Genomic DNA, 15,370 nt, shown 5'->3' on the forward strand with positions numbered 1-15,370 from the left:
GGTGCTTCCATGGGCCAGGAAAGCAGCTGTACCAGTGAGAGCACCTTTCCTGGTGCTCCTGCATCCATCCGCCTTACAAGCTGATGCTCCACGGACAAGCGGCTATTGATGGGGATTTACAAGAGTGACAAAGAACACGTCGAATTAGGTCAGGATAAATACTCAGAGATCTACTTACAGAAGAGCCTACTAACCTTAAAACCAAAGATATAAGCAGCAAGACCCAACAACATTTGCCTAAGGACACAGTATTGTGCCAACTGTACCAAGAGCTCCAATGAGCTATGCCTTGGTTCTTGATTTTTTCTCTAAGAAGCTGCAGATACCCAGAACTGAAAACACAGTTCTTGAGAGGGTCTTTTGCAAATCACGAAGAACACTTGGAGGTGTTTATTCCTATCGAGATACAGCCAGAGCAAGTCTTCAGAGAGAGAAGAGATTTGAAACTGAGCTGCTCTCTATTCATCTCTGGAAGCGTGTTAACATGCCTAAGAACAGTGCTAAGCAAAAGCTCATGTCCTCTGATGATCAGAGCACTAATGTCTGCAAGTTCTGCCAGAGCCAAGAGCCAGCCAAAGGGAGCCTCCGAATCTGTTAATATTTAATGCAAAAAGGCTTGTTCTCAGTAACGCCATCAGCCGAGCATCAAAACCACCAAAAGGAACATAAGTGTAAACACCACCACAGCACAGGCTATCCTTAAATTACATGTGAAAATTGATATGTCCCTTCATTTTCTGCCCTCATGCAGCTGTACATCTGGTATTGAATGTGGAACCCAGTGGGAAGTTCCTACTTAAAAAAAGTCATTATAATCTAAGCATAGGACCAGTTTAAATAGAAATAATTCATTGCACAGAGAGGATTATGTGAAGCAATGATGCTCACGGCTCCTGACTTCTCTGACAAAGAATGTGTGTAAGCACAACCTTCCTTGTCACTTCTAGCTGCCAGATAACGGACAAGTGCTGTCACACATACAATGCTTCCCAGGTCACTAGGCACGTGCTGGAGCCTGGACGGTGTGTGTGGATACAATGCAGACCACGCACGTGCTGGCTGCGGGCACACTACTCTGTCCATAAGGAAACAGCATGTTGTAAATGTTACAAATGACAAAGCAGAGGCCTGAAGAAAAAGAGTGAGTCAAAATTATATATCCACATTGGCCAAAGAAGAGCCAACAAAAATAACAAGCATAAGTAATCTGGAAAAGGAGCAAGTACTGAACAAAATCTAAATATCTCTCTTTGAAGCTAACCAAATGGAAAGCCGACATCTCTCTACCAAAGTATGGTATGGTATGCACTGACATGTTCAAACCCATTTTTTCTGTTCTGAAATTGGTTGTGCATTATCATGTGCCCTTTCACAGGGCTCCCTCTGAGGGTATTCCTCATGACCAGCAGCTACAATGGAAAACCATCCGAAATACCCTCTCAGGCAGCAGGACCTTCTCCGAACCTACATCACTCCTGGAGCAGGAACTGGTGTCTGCCATCGTGCTCTGCACCAGCCCCATGGCAGCAGGTGCCTACCACTGGGATCCGATAAATCAGAGATCATCTGAGGTATGGTGCACACTCTTCCTAGAATAACGGGATGAACTGCAGATTTTCAGCCTAAATTATGGCTTTAGTTATTTTGCATTGTGGTATTACAGTTATCTGAACACAGTTGTTACATAGTTTTTATTTTATATTCACGATAGATCAAGTATTTAGGATGCAGGGTGCTTCTTATCCACGCTAGAAATAGGAGGCTAAAAAAGAGGAAAAAAGCTATGTTGCTGTAAAGCCAAAAGTTTAAATTAATGGACCCGGGAACTACCCTACACGGGTGCCATCTGCCTCCTTCTGTGATAGGATAACCTGTAAAAAAAGATTTGTAATAGCATTAAGTTGGATAACAGTCACCACAGCCGTAGCTAGCCGTCCTGCTAAAGGAGGGCCACAATCATCCACCTAATTCCCTTCCACGGCTTTCAGAGGCAGTAAGTACACCAGTCTACAGATGAATGAGAGAATTAAATGTTCAAAGAAATAATTACAAAATGAGGAAAGAAATCCCTGCTCATAACTGAGTTTTGGGACAGCAGTAGATTAAAGCGAGCTTGTAGTAACTCATGCTGTCATTGTGTCGGGTTGGCATCTGATACAATTTATTTGTCAGATTTGCTCCTTATGAGCAAAATACTTACTGTGGTTATATGAGGTTATAAGAGTCTGTCAATGCACCTCAATTTTGGTTTGCCACACTTCTGTTCCTCCTGCCAAACCTAACTTCACTTAAAGGCTTTACAGTGTCAAAAATGACAAATTACAGCCCACAAAATCCTCTTTTTTTTGCAACACAATTTCCTATCTCGGTGCCTTACAGGTGCGTCTGAAGTGCAATGGCTTTGCATAAACTTGCTCTGCAGCCAGCTGAAAAGCTCGGCTCACCTCTGCCAGGCCTTTGTACCGTGCAGGCACACAACGTTGCCCGTGGCCAGCTCAAAGACCTCCAACACCTGGCTGCGCTGCAGGCATCATCCATGCAAAACTTCTTCAAACAGGGAAGAGGCAAGGGGATTCTGGATGCTGTGTGACCCCTAGGCAGCCCGAAGTAAATGAGAGCTTGTAACACACACCTTTGTATTTATTTACTGTTCAGTTTGTTTCATTCCATGCTAGTATTTGCATCAACTGTTATTTTGGGGGGAGGATGTTAGGGGGTGTTCCCCATTGGGATAATTTTACTCTTGGAATTTTTTGTCTAATTTTGTAGTGGTGGCGTAAGACACAGCTCACCAATGAACACACCAGGTCATTATCTACATGATTTTCCTCTTCTCCTCTGAACTTCTAGATTCTTTTTCATGGACTTGCTTGAAAATGAGAACTTGTCATTGACAAATCACAAATATGTGCTTTAAAAGAACAAAATAATCTACTGGTTATTCAGTAGGTCTGTGCTGAAAGGAAGCTCTGGCAAGTACTCTGTGGATCTGTAAAACTTTGGAAATCAAAACTGGCTTAACAGCCTTAACTTAGAAACCACTTCATTTGCTCCGTGTTCAAAAACTAATGAAACTTTGAACGGCTACAACATCTAGCAGAGAAATCTAACCAAGCATCCCACAATGCACATGCTCCAGCTGTGACCTACAAATACTCTCTGCTTTTCTTGTTGGCTTTTTCCTGCTTGTTTTGCAGACCTGGAGGCTGGTTTGAACCGGTAAGTGATTCACTCATGTTAACTAATGGCTGCCCATCTCGTTATCCTTCCCGACAGTCTGTGAACTGTGAAGGCTTCTCCCACATTCACGTAGGAACCCCAGGAGGAACCTGCTTGCCACCTTTTGTTCAGACCTCTGCTACGTTTCCCTCTTCCCCATACGTTTTGCGGTTTTTGTTTTTCTATCGGATGATGACAGACCCATAGAGCTAACACTCTTGGCCTCACGGAGGGAATAGCTGGCCAAAGCAAGGGTACAGGAGACAGGCAGGTCTTACCTGTGCGGTGAAGAAAGCTGGAGTCAGGGATCCTGAAGGAAGCGCGGGGCTGTTGAGGGCAATGGAACCGATATCGGTGCTGGAGAGAACCATAGGTGGGGCGGAGATTTCCAAACCTTTGGGTTTTTTAGCCTTTGGGGGAAGAGATGGAGATTTTGCCTTGGAGCCTGAGGAGAGGTTCAGAGGCTCAAGGGAATCTGAGTCGTGGCAACTGGACTCAAGGAAGAAGCTCCTGTGCTCTGCAGGGAGGGGCGAGGTGGGAGACAGAGACGGCGACCTGGAGGAAGATGATGATGGAGATGAAATGCTGGCACTGTTGGGTAGCATTAAGGAAGATATTTTAGCTGATACTGATGAGCTGAGAAAAGCAGAGGCAGCTGCTGTTTCGGAAGTGGAAGGCAACGACACCATGGGCCTCATAACTTGTTTGTCTGTTTTGTTTGTCACAAATCTTATAACAGTCCGAACTTCTTCGACTGGTGTGTTTCCTTCTGACTTCTCCTCCAGTTTTTCTGTTTTGATTGGCTTGTAAGGGTCTGGCTGGTTCTGCAGAGAATTGATAGTGAAAGAGGAGTACAGGCCAGAGTGGATATATTCATTACGGCTTGTGCTTTTCAGTGCTGACAAGCTGTGCTTGTGCTGATCCCTGCTCTCGGAAGACATCTTACAGTCGCTGTCCTGCAGCAAAAGGCTCTCTCTGCTGATTTCCACAGCATGTGGATCCATTTTTAAAATCTCAGGAAAGGAGACAAACTTGTACACAAATTTTTGTCCGATCACTTTCTTGATGATGTTCTGCAAATACAAAAGCAGATGCTAGAAAGATCAGCATTTTAGAGGCATTGAGTACAGCAAACATAAGGGGGTTCACAAGGGTAGGGGAGCACTGCTCCCTCCTCAAGCTGAGCAGGTCATTTCAGGGGGGTCCTAACACTGCTCATCCTTGGCTCATTCCCATACCTCTGCTCAGCCAGGGAGATCACCCCCAGCTCCTTATGGTGCCTAACAAAATCACCATTACTAGGTGAAGACCTACTGGTGGGCTGGTTTCCTCCTGCTTGCTTCCTCTGAAGTAGCTTGGGAATACTTTTTTTTCCAGTAAAAACAACTCTGCTGCCTTGCAGACTCAAGCCATGCCACCATTTGCGTTTCACAATGACAGCCAACTCCTTCATTTGTGCCTCCCAAAACTGACAGCAATTACCCTGAGAATGAAATACTCACAGAATGTCTGCAAGGGACAAAACCACCTCAGCCTCCCTTCTCCAAGTCATTTACCCTCTCCTTCCTGACCGCGTGCAGAAGGATTGTCCTAGGCTGATGGTGCCCGTCCATCTTTCAACAGTCTTGAACTATCTCTGTGACGAACGCAATCACTTGCACACCTTGGAAAAGTACCTGTGTCCTGCTGTATCGTCTGTGCTACCTCCAGGCTTGCATTAGGCTCAGGATGCTCACTGGAGCAGGCAGAAGGTTTTCACCAGTCTAAACTGGCTATTGAAATTAATTACTGAAAAAAAATCCCAAACCTCTCAAAAGGTTTGTAGAACTCCATTTTTTTTTCTTCATATTTGCCATAATAAAAACATCCCCTTTATGGAAAAAACTGATTCCCTTTGAAATTGAGATCTTTCATGGGGGTCCCATTTCCAGTCCCAGCTCTCTTACTGCAAACCCAGGTACGCTGCCTGCTCTAACACGATGTGTGGTAATCCCAAGGGTGCGATGCGAGCTCCTCCGCAGAGGCACTTGATGGCACCAGGTGCTGGCCCGGCCTAGGAAAAGGACTGGAACATTTACCACCCTGTGCCAAGTGTTGTGCAAGGCAAGCAGCACTATTTCCTGAGATTCCATCGTGATTTCTCTCTTCTTGAAGCCCCTGGTGGAGAGTTTAAGTCACCTCTGAAAAGCCCTTTCCAAGAAGCCTCACTTTAGCGCAGCACATGTCTGCTGCACCTCCAGCTGATACTCTGCAAACAGACATTTGCTTTGCTGTACATATAGGAATGTAAATATTGAGAATATTCCTAAAAATCTAATTTTTCATTCTACCACAGATTCCGAGACCAATAGAGGAAACATTTGTTAAATTGATTGAAAGTAATAAAAAAGGGAATATAAACATCATCCCTATTTATATATGGACAGTACCTAGTGCTGGGTGCTTGCAGTGCCTGCACTACACCTTTTTTTGTTACAAAAGCAAGGCTTATTTTGGAAAAGACGAGTCTGCACTTGGGTATTGGAACCTCTTCTGTCTTTCAACTGAGCTACTGAGCTACTGTAATTCATCTATCCGAATGTCCTGGCATTTCATTCAGGCACCTTCTTGAATACAAAATGAATCCTACAAAGAGCTCTGGGATGTAGCTTTGCTTCACGGGTCAGGAGCTGTGGCACAAATGGAGAAAGTTGTTTCCCAAGTTGATAACAGGGATCTGTAGCGAGGAGAATTAAATTCAGCAAGCTCAGACTAAAGGCACAAAACTGCCCTCTTCAATGCTGAACTGCATGCATGTCTACCTACCTGGCGGATCCTGCAATGCCTATTTTTGCCCTCCAAAAGTTCAGGACATACAGTCAGCCCACAGGATCTCAGTCTGTATGAGCCTTAATTCCCATGGCTTTTGGCTTGGCCTAGATTTTTTTTTTGTGCTAATTAGGTGACATGTTGGATGGACGCACTTTTTCTACACTCTCAATATTACATTCTTCCTGAAAAAGGCAAAACCTCCAAACTACTCACATACAAAAAACCCCACCCCAACTGGATTTTGGTTTCTTTTTTTAATACATATTTTTAAATTTAAAATAATACCTCCCCTCTACTCCTGGCAGCTTTGATTTATTGTTACATCAAGCACTGGCAACTGAGATCCTACTTGGAAAATGTGACTCCCAGCAGAAGAAGATTTAATATATTTAAGGGTGGCACTTTTACACTGGTGCAGGCTTGAAACAGGGGAACATTGCTATAAAAAGCAACCAAATGGGCTGTGAGTTTATACTTCCTCTGTTATTATTAAATATAGTTATATTTTAAGGTCTCTCAGTGCAGCTCCTCTGACTCTGTAAACCTGCAGCAAAGGCCCACTTAATGATGGCTGGAGATGAAAAGGATTCAAGCGCAGATCCCTCAAGCACTTTGCAGGCTTCTCTTAAAATGCAGAGCCTGAGGAAATCTCCATCAGCATGCAAGAGAAAATAAGGATGCAAACTAATTACATGCCTCCAAAATGCCATTGACTTTTCTCAATTTTTTTGACAAATACTTGAAGTGAAGGTAGAAAGCAGCTTATTTTTACCATCACCTCAGTGATCTGTCAGAATCATTCTGAGCTGTGGACGATGGTTGAAACCACAGAAGATAGTGATGGGAATTATGACAAGCAGGGGTTTTCCACCCTCAGTTTGAAAGGGCAAAGAAGGCTTCCTCATATTAAGGACTGCATTTGCAGGGAGACTAGACCACTTGCTTGGTAGCAGGAGGATAAGTGTATGTGCACATTTAGCCCTTTGGTTTTTTTGTTGTTTGAATTTTCCAGGTAAATTCCCTCATGAGCAGATTTGCAATGAGTGCTAGTGGCTGCCAGCCAGGGCTGCAGGGAGCTCCAGGGCTGCACTGCTGGGGAAGGCGACTGCTGGGCTGGTGCAGCTGCTGGGGAGGGAGAATTGGGCAAACAGGCCAGGAACTGGGGCTCCAGTCCAACAGCTTAAAAAAAAAAAAAGAAAAATCTTATCAAGAGGCAGCACTCTTGACATTTAGAGAGAAGGCAGAGAGCTGGGAATGCCCATCTTCTGTTGTCTTCTTGGCTGTTCCTCACTTGAACACTTTACACTTCCCTTCCTCTGCCCCCAGTCTATAAACCAGCGACTGCAGCAAACGTGACCACCCGCACCGCCGCACAGCGCTTTGAAAGCTGCCGATACCAAGGGGGTGCAGCGCTGCCCAACGTCTGCTCTAGCCCATCAGCCGTGCTAGGGAGCTCAGGCTTATTCACACCACGTCACTTCAGACACGTGCTTTATGAGCGCCTCCAAAATCAGCCTTACCCAAGTGCGCTGAATCTCCAGCTGGAGGGATGGGGCTCTCCCCCTGTCCTTCTCCACAGAGCAGCTGGCTGAGCTAGATGCCAAAGGCTCGGTGGCCTGGTTCCCCCTGCAGCTTAAACCAGGCTGTAATGTGGTTGGGGTTTGTTTGTGTCAACTATGCACACGCACTACTACTTTTCAAAGCCCTCCCAAAATACACAGGTGCTGTTTGCTCATCTCAACAGCACCCGACCTCTGGGTTTCTTTCCATTTTTTTCCTTCCTCCCAGGATTTTTCCTGTGCATTGGTGCAACTCAGACTTCCTTTCTTCTATCACATGTTTGTGTTTTATTTTCATCAGCTCGAACTTTTACTCCCTGTTTGAGCCATTTAGAGCTAAAGTGTAACTATACTACCAGTGTGACACAAGGATTTTAGTGGCTTGGCTCAAAGCTGTTAGCTAGGAAGTTTGCTGGCTGCAGGAGCCGCTCGGGAGACTGAGCTGGGACACGGGACCCAGTTCCTAGTTGAACTTCAGACTAAAAAGGGGCCTCAGGGGCAGCAAGACCAGACTGGAACTTTTTTCCCACCTCCCAGGAAGTGTCCTATAATCAGGGTGCCTGAGATCTCAAGATTTACGGCAGAACAGGATGAACTTGTCTGCAAGTACTGAACATCCCTGCTTGGGAAAGAAGGAGAAGGACCAGAGCTGTAGCTGCTGCACTTAACTCCCATTTGGGTGTGTTGCAAGTGCCCTGGCTCCAAGAGTACCAAGGGATGCAAGACATGTAGGGACACTTAGGCTACGAATTCCTCACAGGACTCTGTGAGGAGGGAGCGGGGCTGCCTCCAGCTATTGGGAACCCTACCCAGAGACAGGGCTGCTTGCACTCCAATATTTGAAGCATGTAAGCTGGCAGGAGGTACCTGTGTCTGCATGGTTTGCTCCAAAAAACAGGGCATGCGTCCACATCAGCGTGTGCAGGCAGGCAGATTCTGTTAACATCATACTTAATGCACTTACGCCTATTATACTGTGTGCGTAGAAGCTAGATTTTGTGACATTTTTGATGGAGCCACGGGTGCTACTAGACTGTGCACCTGTACTGACCTTTGGAAGCACAAGGCTCTCATTTAGCTGGATTTCAGTCTTTCCTCACCCACCTCCACCTGGAAGGCAAAGGCCATTCCTCTGGCTGGCACCTTTGGCCAGGTTCTCTGCTCTCTCTGTTGCAGTTCACTGGGTGTCCCTTCCTGATCTAGTTAGCGGTGTCCCTCCTCCTGCAGGGGGGTTGGACTAGATGACCTCTAGGGGTCCCTTCCAACCCAAAACATTCTATGATTCTATGATTCTCACATCAAACATGAACTATATGTCACTCCTTTCGGGGGAGGACGGGGGGTTGTCTTGGGTTTTGTCCTCTACCCATCACCTCTTACTGAGTATCAAATTCTTTACTCCCATCTTTCTACATGGAGAGCACTCAATAACCACTTTCATGCCATTTCAGACAAGCACTTTCTTGACTTCCATACATCACTCTTGAAAGAAGCTACTTCCAATGCTCTATAAAGATATTTTCTAATGCTCCTTCAAACATTTCTTTATAACACCTCTTACCTGTACCACTACAAAGCATAATAGCTGGTACCCTAGCATCATCATGCTGCTCCTGTTCCATGGTAATTTTCTATTTCCCCTGAGGTAACTCAAGAGAAAACCTTTCCAAAAGTAAAGCAACAGTTTCCATTATCATTTTATATCCTGAAATTCTGTAAGCAGACTGAGCAAGGGACCTTCTTCCCAAAACAATTCTCCCATGCTGCCACCCACATTTGGGCATTAAAAACAGGAACTAGTAACCAGGCTACCGGGTCTGATCTGTTACGGGAGGGGAAGGAATGCCACAGGCACCTCTGAATCCTAAGAGCACCTGAGCAGCTCTGTTCCCTGTGCTGCAACAAGCACAAAGAAGCCCATACTATTTACATACTATGCATCATACTGCCAACCCATCTAAACAAGTGGGCAGCCATTAACTGAAACTAAAATGATTTATTCTGTCTTTAGAAGATAGATTGAATAGCACTCACTGAGTAAAGCCTAGGGCCACATACTGTTCAGAGACGATGCAAAAATATTGAATAGCTGCTCATCGCAACAGTATGTGACTATAATTAAAGATGCAGCATAACTCATGCAAACATTAAGGTTACCCAGGGAACTGTGATTCTTGCATCTCCTAACTTCTGAAGGCTTGAATTCCACAACTGTTACATCCTACTAATGTCAGTGTCTGCATGTCATTTCCTGGATTCACCCTCCTTCCCTCAAAAAAAAACCCATCATGGGGAAAACTCACTAGCTTCCCTCTTGTGGCATCATCTTGAAATATTCATGGGGACCTTTAATAGCCCTGAAACCTCTAGAGACTTCCAAAACATTATCTGTCATTACAGCTATCAGAAAAACAAAGTAACTGGGCAACTTCAACAAAAAGAAACCTACTAATCCTACTTATAAAGGTATTTTAGTTCTACCCATCAAGCTGAAGTGCTCTGCGTGGGAATAGATGTGAAGGGTTTCCTTGACTGAAAGCATTACAAGAGATTTCTGACCAGCAGAAGTGTGTGACATGTGGGACATGCTGCTCAAGCTGTAGGTAGACAGAGTGCAGGATGCCTTTCCTCAGTGCTATCTGTCATCTGTTCCACTGCTCTGTTGAGGCAACAGGGGAAATGCATTACATAAAAAGGGGGGAGGGGAATTCGGGTAACAAACGAAACAGGAAATGGAAAGTCTTCAGATTATCTACAAACCTTCAGCAACCAGAATCATGGTAGCAAATTACAATCAAGACATGCCACATTCTACATTTCCTGGGGTGCTTTGTATGTGAATTTAACATAAATCTAGCCATCAGCCTCAACAGCACGTCATGCTTGCTTTCAAAGCCAGGCTAAGGAACTTGTCCTAATTGTGTTATTTTTCTCCAGTACTGGAATTAATTCACTTTTAAGTTCAGATGAATCAGATGATGAATTTTAACAAGCCAGTGTTCCCCCCAAGCAAAATGGCAGAGCTCATAAACCTCCATTTATCCAGTGATAATTTTTTATTTCTCCACGGTGAATAATTTCAAAGACAAACCATGAAGCAGTAGCTCAGTTAGTGTCAGCTGTATGCAGTAGCAGCAGAGGGAAGCCCAAGAAAGGAAAGCCCATCCCATGTGCCGCCATCATTTCTAAAAAAAAAATCACTGCCCTTTGCCTGAAACTCACGTGCTGCCAGGTCATTTGGGTTATAGGTAGACAAGTCCCTGGTGATAATTCCACAACCCAAATGAAGTCTTCCCCCGAGTTCTGTCTCTTACCTTTCCTGCTGCCACTCCCCAGCCTGCAGCACAACAGTTATCCCATTTGTGCAGTGTGCATCCCATTTGCCCCAGCACATCCAGCTGCCAACACATCCATCACTGCCAACAGCAAGGAAGGGGACCAGGACCTCAGAAGGCTCCTTAAGGCTATGTCAGGGTCTAGACTGCTCTTGGTTTATCCCACAACCTGAAGAATGGTCCAGGCGAGAGGAGTGTAAAAGGCTCAGAGGGGCTTTTTCACCCCACCAGCCCTTTCCTTTCTGTTTTGCAGAAGGAAAAGAAGAACGCCAAGGAGCCTTTCCTTCCCTCCTCAACTTCTTCCCTTTCTGTGCTATGCAGCACAGACTGAACTGAAGGCAGAGGAAGCATTTAGGACTGAACCCACTGCTGAGCACTCCCTGCCAGCCTAGTAGGATTCATTATCTGCTGTCTATGCCAGTCTCTCTCACACTTCAAAACCTGCAGCAAGTTCCCCTGTTCCTCTGCACTCCCTAGTAATCTGCCTTTCTCCAGTGCCTGGGAACCAACAGGGCACAACACACTATACGCACACAGAGAGTGAGAAGTTCCCACTGCTTACTGCTAAAGGAGTTACTCCTTCAATTTAAATAAGCAATAGTCGTGGTTTTGGCCTGGGGTTCGAACCCTGATCATGATACATGGGGAAGAAAGAGCTTATCCTTCTTTCCACCTAGGAGCTACGACCTCCATTGGGCTGCAGAACTCCTGGAAAAATGGCCAAAATCCTTGTGCCACACCTAGAATTTGCAGACGGAAGAGAGCACACAGTCCAAGAAAGCAGCTGTAAGAACAGCAAGCAATCACCTCAGCAAGAGCCCTGGTGAAGAAACTGTACAGCCACTCCTCTGACAGATGCTGCGTGAGCAGAGACAAACAGATGACAAAGGTGAGTGTGTGCTGGGGGCGGGGGGGGGGGGGGTAACTGACAACAGTACAAGGGTAAAAAAAAAAAGGTTAAGGGATAAAAGAAGAAAGGGAGCCTCAAGTAAGGAGCCATTATATTCCATTGATTTGAAGAGATCAGAAAGATCTCAAAGGACAAGTGCTACAAATCTCTCATCCCTTGTTTTTAAGCAATGTCTGTTCAGCCACTAACTTGCGTAGTTGGGCTCAGCCTGGATATGCTGTTCATTCACCAGCAGGCACTCTGTCTCCATTGATCCCAGTCCAGTTTATCATCAGAGGGGTTGGAGTCATATAATGAAGCGAGCTTCCCCATGCTGAGCAGAAGCCTTTTTAGCACTTAGTGAAGGGGAATTCATCACACCAATTGCTTGGAAAGCTGCTGCACAGCCCTCTCTGAATCCTTTGTGCCTTCTCAGTCAGGCCACCTTTGAAACATGTTAAGTGGAAAAATCTGACTTCTAGTGGACAAAATACTAAAAACATTTCATTGCAGAACTTACAGCTCTAAATCTGAAACTAAAAAATTCTTACAGGAGAAGACGAGTCCTTCCAAATTCCAATGTGGGTAATGAAAAGTCTGATCATCAAATTGTGCAGTTACTTGCAGTCACCACGTTGATTGCTGTGTTAGACTGGCTGCATAGTGCCCAGCCTCACTGTGCCCTTCAAGAATTAGTGCACTACAAATAATACATGACAACAGTACTCTGAGCTCAGTTCAGCAACAATATCTAGTTTCCTCTGCCTTGCACAGGCAGCAAGCACGTCGTAACTGTGCTGAACACTGGTGTTACTCACTGTATAAACTGATCTTACTGCCTTTTCTGAAAATCAGGATGAGAACAGACCACTAAGCATGGCTATGAGGTTTTCCTTTTTAATATACAAAACCTATAACAGTCCTTCTTAATATTTAATATTCAAGAATATAGGAAATAGTAAAACCTATTAATTTAGACATTATAAAAAAATCCATTTAAGGGGAAATAATCCTGAAAATATTCAATATTAATTAGTAAAACCAATATAATGTTCATCAAAAAAAGGCTGGAGAAACAATTTGGAAAATCCTTGAATATGCTGGAGTCTAAAATTGAGAAAGGTGAATATGCAAGATATTTTAGCACCTCCATATTTGTGTTCTACAATTTCTTCCTTCTAGTATCTTGACACATCTGAGAGATTCCCTTCAAATATCTGTTTCAGCAATCTAATACCTATCCTGGTTACTCCCTGTTCTCATTTTTGCATTCTCTGTTGTACTGTTGCCACCCTGCTTCATGCTGAAGAATAAGACAAGGACTAAATGCCAAAGTGAAGCACTGTTTCAGGAGTAACAGTGATCTTATGAACTCCCACTATACCACAGAAATTTTATTTTCAGAGGTGCTAGCTACCAGTAACCTCTACTGACCTCTTCTGGATTGTGGGCATGCTCATAATGTCTGAAAATCAGAAGCAAATTGAGTAATCTAGATAATTCCAGATTATTATGTTCAATATGTTATTATTTCAGATCTCAGTTTTAAATAAAGAGGTTAAAGTGGAGCTCTCAACAGCCAACAGCTCTGCACTAAGTGTATGCCTACACTGTCTGCCTGTAACCAGCTTCTGAGAGCACACAAATAACCACAGCTTGCCAGTTACACGGTTGCCACCTAAACTGTGCTGACTCCTTGGGTCTTACAAGTTCTACCAAACTTCAACAGATGTATCCGTGAAGAAGGGATAAAATACTGCAGGTCTTGCAAGGGCAGAAAAATTGGATGAAGAAACCCCTACCAAAACACATGTTCTGCTATTTTGACTTGGGATATCCAGGAGATAAGTTCCAAGTGGCAGTAAATTTAACATTCTACAGCAAATACAGTCTTCACCTGAAATGAGCTCAGTATGAGACTGCTACCTTGACAAACAGACCCAAACATACCCCTGCTCTGACACCCACCATCTGACCAGCCGCTTTTCCCTCTGTTTGCTAATCTTACTCTGCACTTTGATCCAGCAAGACATCACATTAGTGCGCTCTCATATATATTGCTGCTAATTGAATGATAGCCATAAATAACCTAGACAACTGTTGAAGCTAACACAGATTTTGCTCTAAAATGACATAGTGCAATTTTTCCAAACTCTAAGAAACACTGAGTGGTAACAAAGGAATAGTTACAGTGAGATCCTGCGGAGGTAATACTGCATTGTCATAACTGCAGAAGTGTTTCAATGTTGTATTTCCAGCTAATAAATTAGGACCCAATACAACTGTATAAAATATTTACCAGAAGGCTCAAGCAAGGCTAGCTGCAACACTGGCCAACAGGATCTATGCTCCAAAAGATGTGTCCCATGAAAACTGTGAAAACTCAACCCCGCCCTCTATGCTGTTGGGCTGGTTGTTTGGCTTTTCCTTGTTCTGGCATAGGTGATACCTGCTGGTAAAGCAGCCACTCTGCCTGCTGCATTGCAGTATCACTGCTTTCTACCAGCTCCCTGCATTCCAGAAGATCCTATGCAGGCTGCAATAATCAAACAGTTCTCCGTTATCAACAGTTACTTTATTGTTGTCAAAAGCTACAGAAAGTAATTGGGTAGCCAAATGCATAAACACATGAAAGCATCAGTAAGCGTAAACCTAGGTCAAAACCTCCCCTCCTCAGGAAATGGGATGTGCAGGGTTTCCCTGTGCATGTTTTCACTGCCCTCTTACCTCCACTGTGATTACCTTCAATGCTGTTGTCTGTTGTAAAAACTAGTTAAGAGGAATTTTTGAACAGCTTCCACAGAGAGGGGAAATATTAAATGGTAGTGTTTCTATTTTCTTAGTCTGCATGAGAATAACAAAATTTACCTTGTCATAATAGTATCTGAGCGCTCGGCTCAGCTTGTCATAATTCATATTAGTTTTGTTTTTTCTGAGTCCCCACAGCTTAGCCACTTCTTCTGCCTTGAGTAGCTTGAACTCGCCATCATTTGACGTCCAGCAAATCAGGTGCTCATGTTTCTGGTCTAGCAGCAACTGCAAAAGGAACTGCCACAGTGTGATTGCACTCTCCATACCTACAAGGGACAAAGGAGAGCAACAGTGTGAAAAACATGTGGGAGCAGGTGTTCCACCCAACGCGCATTTCAGTAATAAGCTCTGTGTGGGAGTCGTCCTACCTAATTGAGCAAAGGAAGCTACTCTATCATTTACAACCAAACATCCACAAGACCTACAGGCCTTGTACTCCAATTTCAGCGTTTTTTCCACTGCTATTTTCTGAAGGGACACATGAAGTAGAGTAAGCATCTAGAAAAGCATTGCCCGTATAGTTCACATGGTACAGTGTCATCTCCAGTTGGTGTCTTCAATTCAACGTATGTAACCACCCTTGAAAAGAACATATAGGGGGAAAAAAACTGATTTGATGTAACTATCCACTGAAACAAGCTGAAAAACTGCTGTTAACTGTCATGAGAAGTATACTGAACTCGTTTGGATATGCCACTGCTTAGAAGGGGAGGAAAAGGGAAGACCAGAGCAGTTGCCTTTGGTTA

General features: G+C 44.3%; 1 protein-coding gene across 1 annotated transcript in view; it reads right to left on the bottom strand.

The window, feature by feature from the left end:
- Positions 1-15,370, bottom strand: part of ELK3 (ETS transcription factor ELK3) — a 42,818-nt gene that overhangs the window by 9,166 nt on the left and 18,282 nt on the right. The window contains exons 2-3 of the mRNA XM_009645601.2: positions 14,682-14,890; positions 3,498-4,292 (exon numbers count right to left, since the gene is read on the bottom strand). Coding sequence (XP_009643896.1) covers positions 3,498-4,292; positions 14,682-14,888 — 1,002 coding nt within the window. The 5' untranslated portion in view covers positions 14,889-14,890. The remainder of the gene's footprint in view (positions 1-3,497; positions 4,293-14,681; positions 14,891-15,370) is intronic.

The sequence above is a fragment of the Egretta garzetta genome, unplaced genomic scaffold, assembly GCF_000687185.1.
Source record: "Egretta garzetta isolate BGI_Z169 unplaced genomic scaffold, ASM68718v1 scaffold38, whole genome shotgun sequence".
Lineage (NCBI taxonomy): Eukaryota > Metazoa > Chordata > Aves > Pelecaniformes > Ardeidae > Egretta > Egretta garzetta.